Genomic DNA, 23,423 nt, shown 5'->3' with positions numbered 1-23,423 from the left:
TTTATCTGGAAATCTCCTAATTTCACCATCATATTTGAAAGACAGCTTTGCTGGATATGTAATTCTTGGCTGGCAATTTTATTCCTTCAAGGCTTTATACACGTCATCCCATTGCCTTCTTGCCTGCATGGTTTCTGCTGAGTAGTCCGAGCTTAGTCTTACTGACTCTCCTTTGTAGATGACTTTTCGTTTGTTCCTAGCTACTCTTAAAATTCTCTAACTTTTGTTTTGGCAAGTTTGATTATAATATGTCTTGGTGACTTTCTTTTGGGATCTATGTTGTGTGGGGTTCGATAAGCATCTTGGATAGATATCTTCTCATCTTTCATGATATCAGGGAAGTTTTCTTCCAACAAATCTTCAACAATTCTCTCTGTATTTTCTGTTATCGCCCCGTTCTGGTACTCCAGTTACTCGTAGGTTATTCCTCTTGATAGAGTCCCACATAATTCTTAGGGTTTCTTCATTTTTTAAAATTCTTTTATCTGATTTTTCCTCAAATAAGTTGATGTCAAGTGCTTTATCTTCAATCTCACTAATTCTGACTTCCATTGCCTCAATTCTGCTCCTATGACTTTCTACTGAGTTGTCTAATTGTGAAATTTTATTGTTAATCCTCTGGATTTCTGTTTGCTATCTCTCTATGGATTCCTGCAGCCTGTTAAATTTGTCATTATGCTCTTCTGTAATCTTTTCAAGTTCCTCTATTGCTTTGTCTGTGTGTTTCTTGACTTGTTCTGCGTTTTGCCTGATCTCCTTCCTGATCTCTTGAAGAGTTCTGTATATTAATCTTCTGTACTCCACCTCCGGTAATTCCAAGTTCTCTTCCTCCAGAAAATTTCTTGATTCTTTGTTTTGGGAGCTTGCTGAAGCCATCATGGTCTGCCTCTTTATGTGATTTGACATTGACTGCTGTGTCCGCATCATCGATAAGTTATTATATTTATTTATTTTATGTTTGTTTACTCTGTTCTAGCTTCTTGTTTTGTTTTGATATGCCCAAACAGGCTGCTCGTGTGAGCTAGTTTGATTATTGGTGCCCTGAAGCTTTAACGTCCTGTCACCAGGTGGTTAGATCTGTTACTAGGTATGTGAGCCCAGGAGTCCATTTACTTTTCTTGTATAGATTCAGCTCAGGTGTTCAGGTAGTCGGTCACCAAGTGTGTGGTGCAGGCTTTCACCTACAGTCCTAGAAGGCAAGGTGATTGGTGTAGGCACAGGTATCTGGCTGTAGTTAAGAGGTCATGCCCTGAGCAAGCAAGGGGCCTGACAGCTTCCCCTGCATGTCTGGGAGGAAAATGTGTCCCCATTCCCTACAGCGTGCTGTGGGTGCATTTTGCAGCCGGACTATGGGCACCCAATTCTGTTAGCCGTAAGGACTGGGAGGCACCACTTATTCTTGGACCCCTGTCGTGGGTGGCTAGGTGGCGTGGGTAGAGCCACCAGTCCTCAGTCCCCTGATGTGGGTAGGTGAAGACCCTGCTTAATGGGCAAAGCAGTGTCAAATGTCACAAACCCGCCCCTCCACCACATAGCTAACAGTTGAAGTTAGGCTTCAGGAATATACCCTCTTGTACTGTGGTAATGAGGGCCTACGCTGTTGAAACGGGTCCACACAAATCTATGCAGTGGTGAAAGGCATTCAAAGTCCGTGGACCCCTCATGCCTGTGCCTAGGCAAAGGAGCTGTGCCTACCCTAAGTTCCCGGCCTAGGGGAGCTGGCAGATTATTTATTCCTATTTATTAATTTGTTCCCTCTCCAAGGCCAGGAGAATGGCTCAGGGCACATGACGGGTGGGTCCTTACTTCCAGCCCAGGGGATGCAGCAATGGCTGAAGCCCACCCAGACGTGGTGCAGAGCAGGGAGGGAGCAGGAAAATGGGAGAGAGGTTTTGCCCAAAAAGGGTGTTTTTTGATCCGCATGCTAGGTTAGACACATGTGCTTATCTTTTGCTGATTGAGCACCGCTTTTCACTGGTTCTGGAGGGTTGAGTAGACTCTCCGCTACTCAGTCTTTCCTGATGTAGAAAACGCCACTCGAGTGTCACTGCCTGCCTCACTGCGTGTGCCAGCTGCAGGGTACTGGTTCCTGCCAGGTCAGGTCTGGCAACTCTTTGCTGCTTCTGAACCGTCTCTCCCTCCTTCTGCTGCTCATTCCACTTCCTCAACTTTGCCTTTGATATTCAGGGTTCCTAGATTGTCATATATAATCAATTCACCTGTTTTTTTGGGTCTTTGTTGTAAGAGGGACCACAGGAAGCATCTGACTACTCTGCCATCTTGGCCATAATTTTAGTTTTGTACTCTAATCAACATGATCATTTCTAATTTGAAGAAAAAGGCCTGAAAGGAAATAAAAAGTCTAGTCTAGAAATAGAGAAACTCATACATCAGCAACTCTGATTGAATTTCTCCTAAGAACAAAATGGGCTACTAAATGATAAAGGCGTTTTTAAAAATAATAATAAGGTAAAATGTTACATGCATTACCTCATCTGAACCTTATAAAAACCCTCAGCAGGTACCTACATTTTACTGATGCTTAAATTGAGCCTCAAAGAGGTTATGTGACTTTCCCAAGGTCACACAGCTGGTGGAAATAGAGTCCAGGTCTTTTAATTCCTACACTGATATTTGTTGGTTTATTTATATGTTTCACAAAGTATTACTGAAAATGTTCTATGTGCCGAAGTACCCTGCCTTCAAGTGGCTTACCATCTAGTTGGGAAGAAAAAGCATAGACAAAAAAAAAAAAATCTTAATTATGTTCATAACAGGCAAGCATTTAGAAAGTACACACAAAATCAGATAGGCCTTAGACTCAGGTGTGGTGAGGATGGAATAGGATTAATGAAAAAATATTTTGTCCATACAGACCCAAATCTTGGCCCCTTTTCAAAACACAGCAAAGTTGTTTGGGCCTAATTCAAGAAAGGAAGTAGAATTATTGCATCTGAGATCCAGTGCAGCTGCATACACAGGGCCTCATCCATTGAAGGAAAACAAGGGATTGAGGGGCGTTTTGCTAGTACGTTATAGGTTCCAACCAATTTTAGGTTCTCCTACATATGTGCACCTTGCTCATACTTTCTCAGTGTAAGCACAGTAACTTTTCCTAGAATAGGTAGCAAAGAGGCAAAATAATGTGTACATGGAATTATATGGGTTTTTGTACTTAGCTTTTCCTTTGTTGGCATATGAAGAAATACCCATTTGCATCTTTTTTTATCTTTCATATTCCCTCTCAATCTCTAGGTTGGACAAGATACTCCTAACTCATCAAGTCCAAAGAAAGCTGCAGGGATCACTGTTATCCACCAGACATACTTCTGAAAAGTTCTGCTCTAACGCATGCATTGAATGAAAGATACTACACTATCTTCTCCCTACTATTGATCAATATGGGAAGATTTTCTTGCCAGTTCTACAACTGCATCTTCAACAAGGACATCACAATCAAATCCTGATGCCAGACCAAAGAAAGGGGGAGCCTGGGCTTAGCAGTCAGAGTGACTCTCATGCCACCACTACTGACTTAGCCACAAGTCTCTACGATTCACTTTGTAAATCCATAAAGCGGATATCTTTCCAACTCATCAAACGAAAAAATGTCTTCTCTCCAAGCACTTTGAACAGATCTTATTGCTCTCTTTGACAAAAAGCTTGAACATCAGCCTCCAAGGAACCAGGCAAAGCCACCATTAGTGTGTCACAGTTCATCAACTCCCTTGTTATCCTCACAGTTGAACTCATGCTCACTGGCTGTCAACTGGCTTAGGACGGGTTCCCGCTTTCCCAGGTTGATACTCAGAGGGTTTTATGAGTTAGCCTCTGCTACTACATATAGCTATCAACACACTGGTGAAGGGAACTTGACCCTAAGCATTCCAAAAGTCCTCCTCATAAGTCATCTCCAAGGGGTGTAGAGACCTCATACAAACAGGACCCAGGTGAAGTCTCCTGATAATCCAGAAATACTAAAGTGGGTCTGCAGATTATGAGTTACCGTAACAGTGAGCTGCATACATTTCAAGAAAGGGTGCCAGAGCAAAATGATTATGATGATGCTATTCCTCAGAGGGATTTAGTAATGAGTCGAGTCTGACCTGCTTAAATAAGAATTCAGTAAGAAAGTGAAAACAGCTGATTTTGAAGCAGTGTTTAAACGTAAGCAAAAAAGGGAATGGCAGGAGAGATAATAAAGGGTGTCCTGCTTCTTTTCATAAGAATCTGAAACCATTCCTTTAATTTCAGTGAAATGTGCCTGTTTTGGAGCCCTGGTGGCACAGTGGTTAAGAGACTGGCTGCTAACCAAAAGGTTGGCAGTTCAAATCCACCAGCCACTCCTTGGAAACCCTATGGGGCAGTTCTACTCTGTCCTATAGGGTTGCTACGAGCAGGAATCGACTCAACGGCAACGGATTAGGTTTTTGGGTTTAATGCCTGCTTCTAAGGGGTTCTATTTTCTTAGTTCTCCAGTGAAAATCATACACAACTTGCATCCCTTTTTCTTTCACTTTAAGTGTTGTCCAGAAAAGTGATTCTCAAAACTGTATCAACAGGGGAAAATACCATGCCCTAAAGCCTGATTTAATATTCAGGCTGAGCCTTCTAAGACAGAACAGACACAAACTATGGATGAGGATGATTTCAAGGAAGCCCTAGAGATCCTCTAGGTATCTGAAATTTCCATAGAGCATCCCTTGAAAATACATTAGATCAAGAGGACAGAACACTAGGGCTGGCATTTGGGTAAAGGAGTATATTGTTTGCACACTGCCACTGATTAACAACACTGCCTCAAGTTTATCCTGCCGTTGGTAGCTCAGTTTGATCATCTATGAAATGAAAGAAAAAAGTCTGTTCCTTTCCAGGACCGCTAGGGAAGATGACTGAAAACATATGCTTTAAAGCTCTTGGTCTAAACAGGATTAATACCTATGTTCATTCCCACCCGTCCCAGCCTCATCCACCACAAAATCCAGAAACATGCAGCTTCTCCAGAGACGAAATCTGTGACAAAGTCTACGCTCATTCATTCTTCCACAAGAGTATAATTTGGATAATATTTGTCCTGACTTTCCTTATAGAAAGTCACTGATGGAATCAAAATTATCTATTTTACTTTGGGGACAATTTCTTTCTCCTACAAAGCAAGGTCCTTCTGAGGAGTTTCTGATTAATCAGTTAACAATTTTGAATCCCATATTCCCTTATTAGTGGAGATTTTTGAAAACTAAGAGATGGGAGAAATGGCAGAGGGGGAAGAGAGTATTCTCATGTAAATTTTAGGATGTGGACTTTAATCTGCAGATTACAGCAGAATACAATTCTCCCTGTGTCATTATAAGCTACAGACACAACTAGATAAAACACTGTTTCTTTGGAAACATCATTTTTCTATGGAAAAATGACAAGTATTCCTCTGGGAAGTGGCTAGTCAGCAAGGTTTCTACTGCAAATTCTTTCTCATTAAGTTAACACACTATACTTTTCTGATTATTAAAGTACATTCTCATCATAAAAATGTTTAGGAAATACTGGAAAGTACAAAGAATAAGATAAAAATTGTACCTAATCCCTCTTCCCAGAGAAAAATCACTGTTAACACTGGTATATAACTTTATAGACATAAATACAGTAGAACCTGTGAAAGCCGGAACTCAACAGGACTGCCTTGTTTCTCCAGGTCTTGCAAGTTTTCCACCTTTGACAGTGCGCAGTCTTACCACTTTTCTATTGCCCTATTAGTGGAAAATATTTGAGTTTTCCTTCTCTGACAGGTTTCCACCTTACACAGGTTCTGGCTTTCACAGATTTTACTGTACATATATGTGTCTATATATATATATATATATATATTTCTACACACACACACACACATATACACAAAGAGTATAACGTTATTTGTGTAACATGTATCTTTTTATGGATATGTGTACAGTAAAATCTAGGAAAGCTGTAAACCACAATATATGATTTGGACATTGTGCAAACATGCCTAAATTGTGAACAATAGCATTCACTGATTTTCCACCTTCATGCAGTTTAATAACCTTTTGTTTCACTTCCAGATCAACACTCCTCCTTTGCCTCTTGCTGCTGCAAATTTCTCAGTGGAAATTTCAAACCTCCACTCTCCTCAAATGTTCCATTTTCAACTCTCTTCCACTTCTCAGAGTAAGCAGAAGCCATGAACCAACAATTGCATAAATTTCCTCTAGTTACAGTGAAAGAGATGCAATTCCTCCTGCCTTAGGCCAGTTTCTTCACCTATCCTCTAAATCCCAAATCCTCTCATCTTCTCAGAGGTAATTTACACTATAAAGGAGAGATCAGAAAATAGCAGATGCCAAGATATGCATGGACACTATGTCAGTAAACATAACGTATATATATATTCTCATATTGCTTGACCTTTCAGTAGCATTTGAGAGTGCACATCTGAAAAAAAAATCCATGAATCTCCACCTATCATTGACTTCTCAGGCTTTTACATGTTTGACTACCTCTATTTACTCTGGTATGGGACAACGGGCTTATACGCGGTCGGACGTTGCCTGAACGGACACTATGCGGTGCGTGACTGTACACACATCCATAAAAAGATAGCCACATTACACAAATAACATTATACTCTTCATACTATTTTAAACCTGTCCCCCTTTTTTGCTAACATATTACTACCATATTTCTAATTAGCATAACTATTAAATTGTGTTTATTTTCAAGTTTTAGAGGGGATTGGAAGTCATTCCACCTTTTTTAAGGGTCCGACTTACCTCAATACTGTTTGATAGGCCCAAAGATTACGAAGGCAGTAGGTACTTAGGGCAGAGAAGGAACATTCACAAAACTTACAATCTAAACTTCTGAAGTTATTGCTAAATGAAATTCAGTAAATAGTTGTATTTGTATGTGTGCTGAAAGCATTACTTTGTTAAATACAAACATTTAAAATACACAATTTTATAATCATGTTGCCATTTCCTCATTTTTTAGATATAGCCACAATCTCAAAATTGGAAGTGACCTAGGACTCTCTGGATCTCTGAAAAGCCTTCAAGGCCTTTAGCGGGCCATTAGCATCCCTCCTTCACTGTATGCCTAGCTAATGCAAGGGATTAATAATCAGAGAGGTACTTAGGGATGGTTCTAGCCCTAAATGTTCTTCGTCTCTCTTCCCCACCTCTTCTTTGCTTTAGACCCTCTTTACTAAAGCACTATTCAGCAGATTCTGACCTACAGCACTTTTCTTATGTTTATGTCCAGAACTAGTCATTTTCCAAGAGGAGTTACTATATATACTTATGACTAGCGGCCATAAATACTTTGTTTTCTTTTTAACCTTGGACAGGCTGACAGTTCTGTGAGCCCCTCTTCTTTTCACATTCTGATCCTCTACTCCTGCTTCCATGCCTAAAACACAAGTTAATGACCAAAGCCTTCATGGTTCATCTCCGTCTCCCACTACCAGAATGATTCCATTTCCCGAGTTCACACAATGGCCCTCATGTTGTTCTGCATTGTTATTATCTTTTTATGTATACTTCCTGGTTCTTTTGCTTGAAGCCTGTAATATCTGTTAATTACATATTTCAATATTCCTTTGTATCCAACAAAGCACCATGCTATAGTAGACACTCAAAAAATTTGTGCATAATGTCATATCACCAAATGGACAGCTGAGGTAGTATAACTGACTTTCTAGAAGAGGAGGAAGTAATCTTTATTTTTACATCAAAGCTGCTCTTGGTTACTGTCATAGATTGAATTGAGTCCCCCAAAAACATGTGTATTAATTTAGCTAGGCCGATTCCCAGTATTGTCTGATGTGATTTTCCCATGTATTGTAAATTCTACCTCTATGATATTAATGAGGTGGGATAGGTGGCAATTATGTTAATGATGCAAGACTCAATCTACGAGATTGGATTGTGTCTTGAGCCAATCTCTTTTGAGATATAAAAGAGAGAAGTGAGCAGACAGACAGGCAGACCTCATACCACCAAGAGAGCTGCGCTGGGAGCAGAGCATGTCCTTTGGACCAGAGTCCTGTGCTGAGAAGCTCCTAGACCAAGGGAAGATTGATGATAAAGATCTTCCTCCAGAGTTGACCGAGACAGAAAGACTTCCCCTGGAGCTGATGCCCTAAATTTGGACTTGTAGCCTATTAGACTGTGAGAGAATAAAATTCTCTTTCTTAAACCCATCCACTTGTGGTATTTCTGTTACAGCAGCACTAGATGACTAAGACAGTTACCAAAGGCTGCCAACTAATGAGGGGCCATCCTGTATTGTTGGTAACACTCAAATTCATCTCTCTAAACCTATATTCTTTTTTCTAATATTTTTTCTTCATCTTTCTCTTCCTCTGCCTTATTTCAACACTTTCCTTTTTCCTTTCCTTCTTTTTCTCTCCCTTATTTAATGACCTGAGCTTGCCAGTCATCCAATATTCAAAATTTCCCTTCATCTGCATTCCTAGGGAGCTTGGATCCATGTCTGTACTAAAATTTCAGGTCGAAAGAACCCTGTCTTCTACCTAACCCTCCTACAACACCAAGTTTTCACTTGGTGCTGAGCAGCAACAAGAGTGCCTTGGGCTATAATTTAGAAACTTACACATAATTTAGAAACTTGCACCACCCAGTGGCTGAAGTGACTAGCTGCAACCTCTGAAAAATACCGCCACCACCCCCGGTTTGCTGTCAAGTTGATTCTGACTCATGGCAATCCCATGTGTGTTAGAGTAGAACTGTGCTCCACAGGATTTTCCATGGCTGATTTTTTTGGAAGGAGACTGCCAGGCCTTTCTTCCGAGGTGCCTCTAGTGGACTCAAACTTTCAACCTATTGGTTATCAGGCGAGCACGTTAACTGTTTGCACAACCCCAGGGGCTCTACTAGAAAAGGTGGAGGATATACACAAGTAAATATAAAATGGATAAATAAATCATAAAAGATTTGTTGTTGTTGTTGTTAAGTGCTGTCAAGTCAGTTCCGACTGATAGTGACTCCATGTATAACAGAACAAAACACTGCCCAGTCCTGTGCCATCCTCATAATCGTTGCTATATTTGAGTCCATTGTTGCAGCCACTGTGTCAGTCCATCTCCTTGAGGGTCTTCCTCTTTTTTGCTGACTCTCTACTTTACCAGGAGCCCTGGTTGTGCACTTTACCAAACATGATGTCCTTCTCCAGGGACTGGTCCATGCCTGATAACATGTCCAAAGTACGTGAGACAAAGTCTCGCCATCCTCACTTCAAGGGAACATTCTGGCTGTACTTCCTACAAGACAGATTTGTTCTTCTTCTGGAAGTTCATGGTATACCCAATATTCTTCACCAACATCATAATTCAAAGGCTTCAATTCTTCTTAGGTCTTCCTTATTCATTGTCCAACTTTCACATGCATACGAGGCAACTGAAAATATCATGGCTTGAGTCAGGTGCAACTTAGTCCTCAAAGTGACATCTTTGTTTTTTAACACTTCAAAGAGGTCTTTGCAGCAGATTTGCCCACTGCAATACACTGTTTAATTTCTTGACTGTTGCTTCCATGGGCATTGATTGTGAATCCAAGTAAAATGAAATCTTTGACAAATTCAATCTTTTCTCCATTTACCATAATGTTGCTTATTGGTCCAGTTGGGAGGATTTTTGTTGTATGTTGAAGTGTAATCCATACTGAAGGCTGTAGTCTTTGATCTTCATCACAAAGTGCTTCAAATCCTCTTCACTTTCAGCAAGCAAGGTTGTGTCATCTGCATATCGCAGGTTGTTAATGAGCCTTCCCCCAAACCTGATGCTCTCTTTTTCTTCAGACAGTCCAGCTTCTTGGATTATTTCCTCACCATACAAATTCAATAAGTATGGTGAAATGATACAACCTCGATGCACACCTTTCCTAATTTTAAACAATGCAGTATCCCCTAGTTCTGTTCGAATGACTGCCTCTTGATCTACAGGTTCCTCAGGAGCACAAAATTAAGTGTTCTGGAATTCCTATTCTCTGCAATGTTATCCATAATTTGTTACGATCCACACAGTCGAATGCCTCTGTACAGTCAGTACAACACAGGTAAATTCTTTCTGGTATTCTCTACTTTCAGCCAAGATCTGTATGACATCAGCAATGATAACCCTCGTTCCACATCCTCTTCTGAATCTGGATTGAATTTTTGGCAGTTCCCTGTTGATGTACTGCTGCAACCATTTTTTAATTATCTTCAGCAAAACTTTACTTCGTGTGATATTAATGATACTGTTCGATAATTTTCACATCCATGTTGGATCACCTTTCTTTGGAATGGGCACAAAAGTGGATCTTTTCCAGCTGTTGGCCAGGGAGCTGTCTTCCAAATTTCTTGGCATAGATGAGTGAGCACTACTCGTCTATACCAAGAAACAGATATGAAGGCTATATCACTGCTTCAAACAAGAAAATCATGAATAACAGATAAATTTTGTTCTATTTTAAGTCTTATTTTCTGAAGCTTAAAATAGGGTGGAGAAGGATATATTTAGATATATGGTGTCATGTTCTCCACAGAATAAGATGATACCCAGAAAAGTCTCCAAGAATTTATGCAGGCTAGCACTGTTCCCTAATGTACTGGAAAAGAAGAATAAACAGTGCAGGCCATGAGGGTAAAGTCCTTATTGCCCTACAGAAGAACCAAACATTTAAGAGAAGAGACACTAAATATGAAGACTTATAAATTATACATATTATAATATCAGATAGTAGTTTATTTCTTATACCATGAATATTCTTGGATATATGTCAAAAGATAGAATTCATGGGTTATAGGATATATACATTTTCAACTTTTCTAGACTGCACATAGCTATCCGAAGTGGTTATACTAACATACAGTCCCACCAGCAGTAAAGAGAATCCCATTATTCCATATCTTCCCTAACTTGGAAATCTCAGAATTTAAAAATTTTGCCAATCTGATGGCTGTGAAGAAGTATTTCAATATTGTTGTGATGTGTCTTTTCCTTATTAATAGTGAGGTTGAAGATCTTTGCATATATTTATCTGCCTTCAGGTTTTCTATTGCTCGCTCACGCTGTTGTTGTATACCTTTGAGTCGATTCCGACTCATAGCGACCCTATATGACAGAGTAGAACTGTCGCATAGGGTTTCCTAGTCTGAAATCTTTATGGGAGCAGATAGCCAGATCTTTTCTCCTGTGAAGCAGCTGGTGGATTTGAACTGCTGACCTGTCAGCAGCCAAGCGCCTGACCATTGTGCCAACAGGGCTCCTTGCTTGCTCATAGCCTTTACCTATTTTTCTCTAGGGTTATTAGTCTTTTTTTTTACTGAGTTATAATAAGTCTTGTATATATTCCTGGATACTAATCCTTTGTGAAACATGTTATAATCCAAAGTGCATTTCTAATACAGTATTCTTCAACATGCAGATTTACACATAAACAACTGTCTGGCTCTGAAGCCCTGGGAGTCCCATTTAGCTCCAAGAATTTGTTTCTATTTTGCCTTCTATGGCTGTATTTAAAAAGCTACTGATGCTTATGACTAAAAGTCCCACAAATTGAACCATGTTTCTTAGAAGAACTTCAAGGTCTCCCATCTTAAAGGATACAGCTTTGTTGACACATACATGAAAAAATGAGGTAGGTGGGTTGTCAGTATATTCTAACTCTATGCAATTCCTTATGGCAGGAAGACAAAAAAGCAGCTCTTAAGAAACTACTAGTATCTGTCATTGTCTTTTTTCTAAAATTAAATCAGCTAAGTAACACACAGATTCAATTTCAGAATGCTTTATGTAGGTATTGTTTTCCTAGGCACTTGTAAAGACTCCATAGTGTGTAAAAGAATTGCAACCTGTGCAATATCTAGATTCCTGGGCCTATTTTTCGCTAAAAAGCACTGAGCTCTCCAGGGTAAGCCATAAAGTAACTGTGCCCAACATTTTTATTTGACTAACGCACAGCGAAGATAAACTTCGGCAAAGCAGACAGCGTGCAAGAGCAACACTGCACAGTTAGGAAAGTCTGTCTTTAGCATCTCTGGCCTCCTCAGTGGTTCCTATCCCTTTTAACCCCTCTAACTCCTTTCCTCCTCTCCAGAGAGAAAAGAATCGGATTGCCACGTCTATGCTTTAAATGAAACCCTTCACTTTAATGTGCTCGTTTTTCCTGAGGAATTAATTTTAAGCCTTTTATCTCTAATTATAGGTTAAAATATACCTAAATTTGATGCACTTTTACTATATAGGAATAAAAGGCTTTGTCTTCTGCTGAAGTTAGGAAAACAAGTAGATTCAGGGAGCATATCATCAGCCTAAACTACTGCAATAGCCTTTCCCCATGTCCACTCTTGCCTCCTTTTAATCTGCTCACAATTCTCCACACCAAAGCCAGAATGAGTTTTTCAAAATGATCTGGTTACTCTTTTAATAAAAACTATTCAGTGACTTCTCACTGTTAAAATCCAAAATCCTTAACAAGACTGCCAACGCCCTGAACAACCTGGTCCCTGCCTCGCTCTCCATTTTCAACTCCCCCTACTCTTGCCTTTACTCTAGCTTCAACCACAGTGGATTAGCTTCCTTCTTTCTTACCTCAGGGCCTATGCTGTTCTCTGCCTGGAACATCGTTTCTACTCCTTCATCCTGCTTTCCTCTTCCTTCACTACTGTTTGCCTATTTAACTCCCACTCATCTTTCAGCTTTTGGCTCAACAATCACTTCATCGAGCCTTCTCTGACCTTCCAAATTCCTTCAGGTTTCCCTATTATACCCTTTTAAAATGTAAATTTTCTTCATGGTGTTCATCTGTTTATAAGTACGTATTTCTGTGATTTGATGCCTGTCTCTCCAACAGAGGTAAACTACGTTGAGGGCAGGAACCATGTCTATTTTACTTACATTGTATCCCCAGGCCTAGGGTAGTGACAGGTACTAGTAGAGACTTAGTAAAGAACTGACCTTAATGAAGAGTCACAGTTGGGCTGGTCCTCTTATCTGATTCTCTTTGCTTCTAGGTTCCCAGATAACAGAAATTTAGAATCCATCTTCTATGTACCCTTCCTTCCTTTACTATGCGTCACCAGGTTGCTCTACCTGGCCTCCATTCAACCTCATTTAACCCTTGAAGTAACTACAATTATCATCTGTGTTTTACAGAAGAAGAAATTGAGGCTCAGAGATTTGTCCAAAGTCATAGAGCTAGTAAGTGACAGAGCTAGGATTCCAACATAGGTAGCTGTCTTAGTTATCTAGTGCTGCTATAACAGAAATGGCCTAAACAAACAGAAATTTATTCTCTCATAGTCTAGAGGCTAGAAGTCCGAATTCAGGGTGCCAGCTCCAGGGGTAGGCTTTCTCTCTCTGTTGGCTCTGGGGGAAGGTCCTTGTCATCAACCTTCCCCGGTTGAGGAGCTTCTCAGCGCAGGGACCCTGGGTCCAAAAGATGTGATGTTCTCCTGGTTCTGGTTTCTTGGTGGTATAAGGTCCCCCTGTCTCTCTGCTTGCTTCTCTCTTTTATATCCCAAAAGAGTTTGACTTAAAACAAAACCTAACCTTGTAGATTGAGTCCTACCTCATTAACAAAACTGCCTCTAATCCTGCCTCATTAACATCATAGAGGTAGGATTTACAATGCATAGGAAAATCACATTAGATGACAAAATGGTGGACAATCACATAATGCTAGGAATCATGGCCTAGCCAAGTTGACGCACATTTTTGGGAGACACGATTCAATCCCTAACAGTAGATGACCTCAAAATCCCTATGCTGTTAATCAACCTTATCCATATCTTTCATTGATGTTTCTCTTGAATGGTTGGTCTTTCTTATCTATTTCTAGGAGCTCTTTATATTAGGAGGATTAGTCCTTTCTGGTATTTTTCCATTTTGCCACCTATTTTTCTGACATTGTTTAAGGTGTTTTTTTGCCTTGCAGAAATGTGTGAGCTTCATGTAGCCAAATTATTAACTTCTGCTCTACATCTTCTGTATTTTGAGTCATAGAAAGTTTTTCCTTCCCAATTCCAAGATTATAAAGGAATTCTCTCATATTTTCTTCTAGTACTTCCATGGTTTTCATTTTTTATATGTTAAGTATTTAATTCATTTGTAGTTTATCCGGATGTAGGGTATTGATTTTTATTTTTTTCTTCTAGATGGTTATCCAACTGTCCACACCATTTATTGAACAGCTCGCCTTTATCATATTCTAAGTTCCTATATATATTTTGGTTAATTTCTGGACTTTCTATTATATTCGATTAGAATACTTGTCTTGCCCATATGCTGATATAATTGGTACTTTTTCTTTTTTCCAGTGAACACTTTTTAATCTTTGTCTTTGATGTCTCTACAGTATTTGGCACTATTGACTAATCCATTTTCCTTGATGTGCTAGATTACTGAGTAGGTGAAGAAACATGTACTTAGGGCACTAGCAAAATAGGGGCATCAAAATTACAAAGTAGAAGTGTATATATATACACTCACACATACAAACACACACACACATATGTGATGACCAAATAGGTCATCATCAGACAAATTAGAATTTTGTTGGATTTCCCTTTCACCTATCTTACAGTTTATAATATTTTCATTTTTAATTACATGGGAGTCACCAAAGTATTTTCAGTTACATAGGGCCTGTGATGGTTAACTTTATGTGCCAAATTGGCTAGGCTATAATTCTCAGTGGTTCGGCAGACACTATATATCACCTCCCATTGTGTGATCTGATATGAGCAACCAATCCGTTAGAAGATGAGTTTCCTTGGGGGTGTGGCCTGCATCCATGATAAAAACTAACGTTCTGAGAAAGCTCACTCTCTTTCCGATCCTGCAGTCTTCTCAGCGTCTGATCTTGGTTCCTGGGAAGTAAGCCAGAAGGGGCTTCCAGCCTGTCACTTGACCTACAGATTTTGGATTCATCAAACCCTGCAATCCCATGAGCCAACAGAGGCCTACAGCCTATTGCCTGACCTGCAAGTTTTGGGTTTGTTAGCTCCTGCAACCACATGAGCCAGCGGAGGTCATCAGCCTGTCATCTGCCCATGGATGAGGAACTTGCCAGCCCCCACAATTGCATGAGCCATTTCCTTGAAGTAAATGTCTCTCTATGTATCTATATATGTTTCACTAGTTTTGCTCCTCTAGAGAACCCAGACTAAGACACAGTCCTAAAGAGTCTTAATCAGGCTCTGCTGATTTTCTCCTCCCAGTTTTTACTGCTGCTTCTCTCTCTTAAATCTACTTCTCCCTTTCTGGACCATGGGCTCTTCCTCTGCGTCTCTCTTGTTGCTGTTCTCCAAGTTTCTATTCTTCACTCTTTTTTTTTTCTCTCCCATTCAATCACCTCAAGAAATTTCATCCTCTCCTGTGGCTTCAAAATTCCCATCAATTTGCTCCTGATCCCCTAATCTATATATCTGACCTAGACCTCTTCCTCGGGTTTTGAATCTGCCTAGTGAACGTCTCCTGTATATCCTATGTTGTTGTTGTTGGATGCCATCAAATTGATTTTGAGTCATGGTAAACCTGCTGGACAGAATAGAACTGCCCGACAGGATTTTCTAGGCTGTAATCTTTACAGAAGCAGATTGCTAGGTCTTCTTCCTATGGAGTGACTGGGCGGGTTCGAACTGCCAACCTTTCGGTTGTGCCACCATACCTCAAACTCAGCATATCCAAAACAAAACCTGTTTTCCCTTCATGTCTGCTCTTTGCTCTGTGTTATCTCTCTTGGTGAGTAGCACCATCATTCACCCAGTCAACTGAGTTAGATATTTGAGAATCACCTTTAATTCTACTACCTTACTCACTTATCTCTCCATAATTAATTATTACTTCTTAAACATCTTAAATCCATTTCCTCTTCCCCGTCCCTATTCCAACTACATTAGTTCAAGCCCTCATCATCATGCTGCAGCTCCTGGCCTTTCATTTTGCCACTTTCAGTCCACAACACTACCTGAGAGATAGTTTTAAAACCCAGATTAGTGATAACACCAGTCCCCAACTCAAAATGCTTCACTGGCTCCCCATGGCCTTTTGAGTAAAGTGCAAAGGCCTTTAGGGTCAGACCTTTGTCTACCTGTGCAACTTCATATACAGAGACCTCCTCTTTCTTGCTCTCTATACTCCAGTCACATTGACCTAACTGGCCATGCTATTTCATGCTTCTGGATCTTTGCATAATTTGTTCTTTCTGCTCAGAATTTCCTTCTTCTTATTCTCCAAGACTTAACTCACATCTAAGATACAACTATTGATCTCTACACATCAGGAACAAAAGAGTAAGAAGGTAACCAAAATCACAGAGAAGATACAAGTCTACAAGGCTGATAGCCTACACGAGCAATGACCTCAACTACCCTGAGACCAGAAGAACTAGACAGTACCCAGCTCACTGGGGATACAACAGATGATCATGTTTAGAATGGAAGAAAAAGGCAGATCAAAACTCAAATTGCTAAAAAAGCCAGACTAACTGGACCACTTGAGACCAGAAGGCTCCCTGAGACTATTACCCTGAGACACTCGTTAAACCTCAAACCTAAACTATCCCCTGAAATCATCTTTTAGCAGAAAAGCCGAGTAACACACAAAATAAAAGACATTACCTGTTAGAACAGTGCTGTACCAAAAAAAAATCTGTAGGAGTCTAAAAAGTCAACATTTAATCCAAAGCAAAGATGAGAAGACACGGAGCAGGGAAACTACAGTATGCAAATGAAACAACCAGAACACAATTAAAGAGAATGTTGACACGGTATGGAAAACGTAACTAACGTCATCGATCAATTTGTGGGGAAATTGTCAAATGAGAACCTAACTTTCTTGTAAATTTTCACCACAAACACAATAAAATATTATTAAAAATAATAATTAAAAAAATTAAACTTCTAGTCTTAAAAAAAAAAAAAAGACTTAACTCACCACTTTCCAAAGACCTACGTCTTAATTCTTGCTAGAACTGACTAATCCCTTCTTGGAGCCCTCAGTGTACCCAGCACATCTCTGCTTCAGCAAGTATTATCTTGTGTTGGCATTATTTGTGTACACACTTGTCTCTCCAACTGGACAGTGAGCTTCTTCTTGAGGGCAGATATTGTTTTTGTTTTTCATTTATTTTTATTTTTTTAATTGTACTTTAGATGAAGTTTAAAGAACAAAGTAGCTTCTCATCAAATAGTACACACATTGTTTTGACACTGGTCAATAACCCCATGACATGTCAACACTCTCCCTTCTCGACCTTGGGTTCCCTATACCAGCTTTCTTGTCCCCTACTGCCTTCTAGTCCTTGCCCCTGGACTGCTGTGACCCTTTAGTCTCGTTTTGTTTTATAGGTCTGGCTAATCTTTGGCTGAAGGGTGAATCTCCAGAGTGACTTCAAACTGAGCTAAAAGGGTGTCTGGGGACCATACTCTCGGGGTTTCTCCAGTCTCTGTCAGGCCAGTTTAAGTCTGGTCTTTTTTTGTGAGTTAGAATTTTGTTCTACATTTTTCTCCAGCTCTGCCCGGGACCATCTATTGTGATCCCTGTCAGAGCAGTTGGTGGTGGTAGCTGGGAACCATCTAGTTGTACTGGACTCACTCTGGTGGAGGCCGTGGTAGTTATGGTCCATTAATACTTTGGACTAATCTTTCCCTTGTATTTTTAGTTTTCTTCATTCTCCCTTGCTCCCGATGGAGTGAGACCAGTGGATTATCTTAGATGGCCGCTCACAGGCTTTTAAGATCCCAGGTGCCACTCATCAAAATAGAATGTATACCATTTTCTTTATAAACTATGTTATTGAGCTAGATGTTCCCCAAGACCATGGTCCCCACAGAGGGCAGATACTGTTTTATTACTCTTTGAATTCCTGGTACCTGGCACAGTCCTTGACCTATAGTATGGCTCAATAAATATTTGTTGAATGAATGAAGGAATGACATATAAGAACACTCTAGATGTTTCAAGCTGTTTTACAGCCTTAGAAACCCAAATTTTCTACACATAGAGAATGGTCCCATTATTCAAGAGCAGATTCACACTAACCAAGCCCATACATAAGATTAGAATGCCAATTTATTAATTTTCAATGAGAAATATAATTGTCACATGTACACAAATACTACCCTTGCGTAACTAGCATATCCTGAACCTGAAGGTAGGCCTATATGGGAAGCTGCATTATTTACTCTCAACAGGAGGAGGAAAAAAATTTATTTTTTGGAGGCTAAAAAAAAACTTACTCTTTTATGTATAAAGTACAGATATACATACAGTCCATAAAGAGATATACAGCATATCTGTGGTATTAAAATTTCATGGGAGAAGGTAACTAGGAAAAAAAACGTCTAAAAGGGCTCCTTGGGGGCAATGATATAAAAAGAGAAACACTGGCTTAACCTCTATACTGATTCTTTTGTAAGGAATCAGAATAAAGGGAATTAGTTCCAAAATCCAAATATTTAATGGTATCAGGCTCCACAATATGATTGTCTATAATGGGGCAGTAGTGCTTGAAATTCATTGGCCAAGACTCCCCTCCTCGAATAGGGCACTAAGAAAGTTGGCTTCAACAGGCTCTAACCCTTCCATTACCTGCTAACCCCTCTCTCTTTCAGGTTGACTTATTCTCTCTTTGGACGCACTAATATATATCCTGTATTTCTCTGGAGCCATTCTATCTTCTGAAGTAACTTTACATATCTCTGTGGGATCCATTACCTCCTGAGGCTGTATAAAGCAGTGGTTAGGGTTTAGGGCTAGAAGTTAGAATCTCTACTATGCTGCCTACTTACACTCTCTTGAGCATCAGTTTCTGCATCAGTAAAATGGGAGTAACAACATTTCTCTTGAAGAGTTTCTTAGGGACTAAAATGAAAGAATGTGTAAGGAAAGCCCTGAAACACAGTAGCTATTTTTAGCACCAAGTTGGGATGAAAATCCTGCTGTGTCGTTTTGAAGAGTGTTTGTGTGTCCTCGAGCACATGATTAAATAGCAAAGGGTTTCAGAGAAAACTGTTGTCCTTGGCATGATCATAGATACTAGAAAATTAATACAGTGAGCAGACAAAAACTGAAAAATGTGTTTGACTGTATAAAAATAAACAATTATAGCCATTTATGTAAACAGCTTAACATTTAAGGCCTAATTATCACATAGCACAATAACAATTACTTAAATCGTTACATATGTATCATATTAGCCTTGTACATTTTATTTGATTACAACAGTAAAGTACTGACTCTATACTTTAAGGAACAGTCTGTGCTGTTAATTGCTCATAATGCATAAGTCTATTCACTATTTACATGAATTAAATGGAACATAGCTCCTGAGTTTGTTCTCCATTTGAGACAAGGCTGGATTATCCATCTCAGATTGCAACTAAGCATTTACCTGGTAACCTGTGAGATAGCTACACTTTCCTTAGTCTTCTGTAGTGAGGAAGATGCTGAAGAAGTCGACAGCAAAGGGAAATTCTGTTTAATTGCCTGGTGTTCTGTAAACCTGCTGGACTTGTAGATAATAGTTCTTGTTCAAATAACGAAAAAAACTGTAATGCTTAGCACTAGTCAACCTAGCTTAGAGCAACTTATACACAAGTCCAGCGTTATTTGTAGAGCACTTCTAGAATTAAAGTTACAATTATAATTTCTTTGCCCCCACTATGAACTAGGTACTATATATACAGACATTATCACATCCTTAAAAAACTCTTATGAATTAGGTATTTTCATTTTCATTTTATGAATCAGGAGAAAAGATGCACAGAAAGATAACTACTTGCCTAAATTCTTGAAGGTGGTAAGAAGTAAAGACAGGATTTAAACTCAGGAAGGCTTCAAAGTCCATGCTTTTTCAGTTATATTAAACTGTGCCAAATTCCTTATCGATCATATTCAAGCATTTATTGGGCACTTATTGGTTACAAAAGAATATAGACTGCCTTTCACTGAATGATGTAAAATACTTTAGCAGCCTGTTTTGATAGGCAAAAGGTGGAGGCCCTGTATCAGGCTGAAAAATATGCAGCTAGGCTGCCTAGACAGCATTGTAAAATTCTGTGATAAAGAGAAGCCACTCAGCAACAATACATTTCTACTTCACCTAATTTTTAGATTCTACCCAAAGCCTGGTGATTCATGAGAAAGATGCCCTGCACTTTCTGTAGATCAGAAAGAAGTCAGTGGGGGAGGAAGAAGCAGAAAAGATAGGTAACAAAAACCTGAATTTATGGAACTCTGTTTAAAGTCCATGGCATTATGAAAATCCTGATACCTGGCTTTAGTTTTAAATAGTGAGAGGCAGGCCGCAGTGCTTGAGAAATGGTTACACGTAGACCTTTCATTTATTTAAGTAGAGTAGCAGAAGGTGCTTCAACCCTTCCTATGTAGACCGGTTACAGGAGAGGCAGATCAAGTTATATAAGGACTCCTGGAACCTTCTGGACGGAAAAGGATCGGTTCTCTAACTCCTTTGACTAGGGTAGCCACAAAAAGAGAAAGACAGGAGGAAGCATGGGAGGGCAGCAGTGCTCCTGAATAAGAGGCAGCAGCAGAGGCCAGAGAGGCTAGAACCAGTTCTAAACTTGACCACTTGTAAGCCAAGGCTTCTGTGAAAGTAATTGAGCATGTAAACTCAAAAGAGCTGAGAGCTAAACCCTATAACCCCGAGGCTCAGGCTTTTGAGAGGTGAAGTCCTCTCCACTGAGTGTGTCATAGGAAGATGCCTTGACTTGAGAAGGTCCTGTAGTTGGGAAAGGGCTCTGCTCTGGGACCCAAATCTCTGGCTAATTTAGACTGCCTGGGTATATCTCAGAGTAGAAAGGGGAGGAAGCTGATCTCTAAAAGGCACAGCTAGACTTTGGTATTTTCTGTTTTTATCCATTTGTAAACCAAACCACAGAGAGCCACCTCAGTTTCAGCAAAAATAGAGACGAAATGAGATAGTTTATAAAGTCTCTGACATAGTCCTGGAACTCAAGACACAGTAGGTAACAAGAAATAATAATCATTTTCACAAAGAGGGAGGCTCAGAAACTGTACTTCTGGTATTTTTGACAATATCTCTGAGTTATTTTTATATCCCAGAAGTTCACTCTATGATGGTAATACTCTGTTTCTGCTGAATACTGTTTTAATACTGTCAGTTATTTGGCCAAAATACATTTTTGGTGCATCTCTAATACTACATGTTAGGTCCTGGGAATACACTGGTAAATGAAATACAATCTCACTCCTCATGGATTTTACAGTTTAGTGAACAACAAGAAAACAGGCAATTAGTCATCTCTGCTATGACACAATAAATACAGGGAGCACTGGGAGCATATAAGAGGCTACTTACCTCAGACTTGTGTGTGTGGGACAGGGGGAGTCAGGAAAGGTGTTCCTGAGGAAGCGATGTCTAAGTTGAGGTAAGAGTTACCTTGGCAAATGAAGCTTGGAGGTAACATGTTCAAAAGGCAGAATCAGAGAAACTTCCATCTGGCTGGAGAATGGAGTCTAAGACAGGGCAGTGATGATAAAGAAACAGGACGAAGCTAGACCCTGAAGGGTCTTCTACAAAGAATGACCATATAATTTATTGTACAAACTGAGACACTTTACAGAGTGAAAGGGACAACAGGCGTAAACCAAGATTGTCCTGAGCAAATTGTGACTATGGTCATTCTACCAGTAAGCCATGTCATGGTGCTTGACTTCCAGTGAAAGCATGGAGTGCTTATCTTCTCTTTTTACCTTATACACTTTGCCTGAGAGACTTCATCCATCCCTTTGCCTTCACTTGCTCATTTCACAAATATTCGTTGAGGACACACTTCTGGGCACTGAAGTTACAAAGAAGAAAAGACACAGTTCCTGTTCTCAAAAGCTCTGTCTAAGGAAGACACACAACCAAAGAAACAATTCTAATACAAGTGTACAATCTTAGCCCTGACCTCTCCACTGAGCGCCAGACTCATATATTTATCATTTTCACTCAAGTTGAAAAACACAGATTTAAAAACAAAACTCTTCATTCCTGTTTTTACCTTCAGCTGGTCTCTCCCATCTCATAAATGATACTACTATCCACTCAGTAACTTAAGGCGAAAACCGAGAAAAGTAATGCCTTAAATCAGTGTTATCCTTCCTACTGCTGTGTATTTTAATTTTTTCACATCTTTCTTAAGCACACTGACCAAACTGGGGCTTAGAATTCTAATGAAGGCCTAACATCCAGTTAAGAAGGATAATTTCCAGGAGTTTGAATGCTACATTTTTAATGAACAGATCTCCGTAGTATGTGGGACTGTTTTTTTTCTACAATAGCGTAACACTGATGACTCATCTTCAGTTTGGGAACAATCTTAACTTCCAGATCTGGATATGTGCCCTAGCCAGTCTCAAAGTTTCAGTTTAGGTGAGAAAGACGTGATGATATTTCCTAAGTATTTGACTCTATCTCCACTTTGTGGGAAAGGTGGGAGTGGTTGCAAAGTTGTAGGTGAAATATCTACATTAATAAACTATTTGTGAAACAACTGTTGTGTAAAAGGACAACTTATGCTGTAAAGGGCAATTTTAATGCATCTACACTGTCTGTTCTCCACACACAGCTACCAGAGTGATCCTTTTAAAACAAGCCTGATCACTCCTTTGCTCTCAACCCTTCTCAGCATTTTATCACATCTCAATAAAATACTAAATCCATCAATGGCTTACCAAATGATACATGATTTGGCTCCTGGCTACGTTTTCAGCCTTCTTTCCCTCCACTTGCTGTGCTCCAGGCACACTGGTCTCCTTGCTGCTTCTCCAATATGCTAAGCAAATCCCTATCTCAGGACCTGCTGCTTCTCTTCTAGAATAGCTCCCTCTCTCACTAAATGATTAGATTTCTGCTTATGTGCCCCTCCACTAAGAGGCCTTCCCTGTCTATCCCATCTAAAAGAACATCCCCAAATCATGGTCATCCACACTACCTGGTATTATCTATTATTTGGCAATATAGTATATGTATTGCTCATTGTCAATCTCTCCCATATAATATGAGCTCCATGAGGCAGGGACTTTGTTTTGTTCACTGTTGAATTCCCAGCATCTAGAACAGGGCCTGCTCATTTGTTGAATGAATGAATAAGTAGATTTTCAGGATGTATTAAATTTAAAACTACCCTATAATTATTGACGTTATGTAGAAAAATGTCTGAAAGGGTGTACACCAAACTGTTGTTTATTGAAGGTGGTGGAAGCTGATTTTTACATCATTTGTGTTAATGTGAATTTTCTGATTTTTTTTTTTTTTTTACAATATACTTGCATTACCTAGATACTCAGCAATGAATAAAGAGGTAGCACAGACAGAAAGCGTAAATGAACCCTAAAAGAGGTCGGGTAAATTTTCGAAAGACAAACTTGTAAATAG

The 23,423-nt window shown here is 39.6% G+C and overlaps 1 protein-coding gene across 2 annotated transcripts in view; it reads right to left on the bottom strand.

The window, feature by feature from the left end:
• The window catches only part of ACACA (acetyl-CoA carboxylase alpha), a 302,953-nt gene that overhangs the window by 278,759 nt on the left and 771 nt on the right, over positions 1-23,423 (bottom strand). The window contains exon 2 of one of the 2 annotated variants that reach the window (XM_023732669.1): positions 21,755-21,843. In XM_023732669.1, the coding sequence (XP_023588437.1) occupies positions 21,755-21,786 (32 nt within the window). In that variant the 5' untranslated portion in view covers positions 21,787-21,843. Of the gene's footprint in view, positions 1-21,359; positions 21,844-23,423 lie in introns of those variants that run through there. The other variant, XM_023732666.1, reaches the window with a different exon arrangement.

The sequence above is a fragment of the Trichechus manatus genome, unplaced genomic scaffold, assembly GCF_000243295.1.
Source record: "Trichechus manatus latirostris isolate Lorelei unplaced genomic scaffold, TriManLat1.0 scaffold00054, whole genome shotgun sequence".
NCBI lineage: Eukaryota > Metazoa > Chordata > Mammalia > Sirenia > Trichechidae > Trichechus > Trichechus manatus.
Note: the sequence above shows the minus strand (reverse complement) of the source record. Positions and strands in the feature narration are given on the sequence as shown.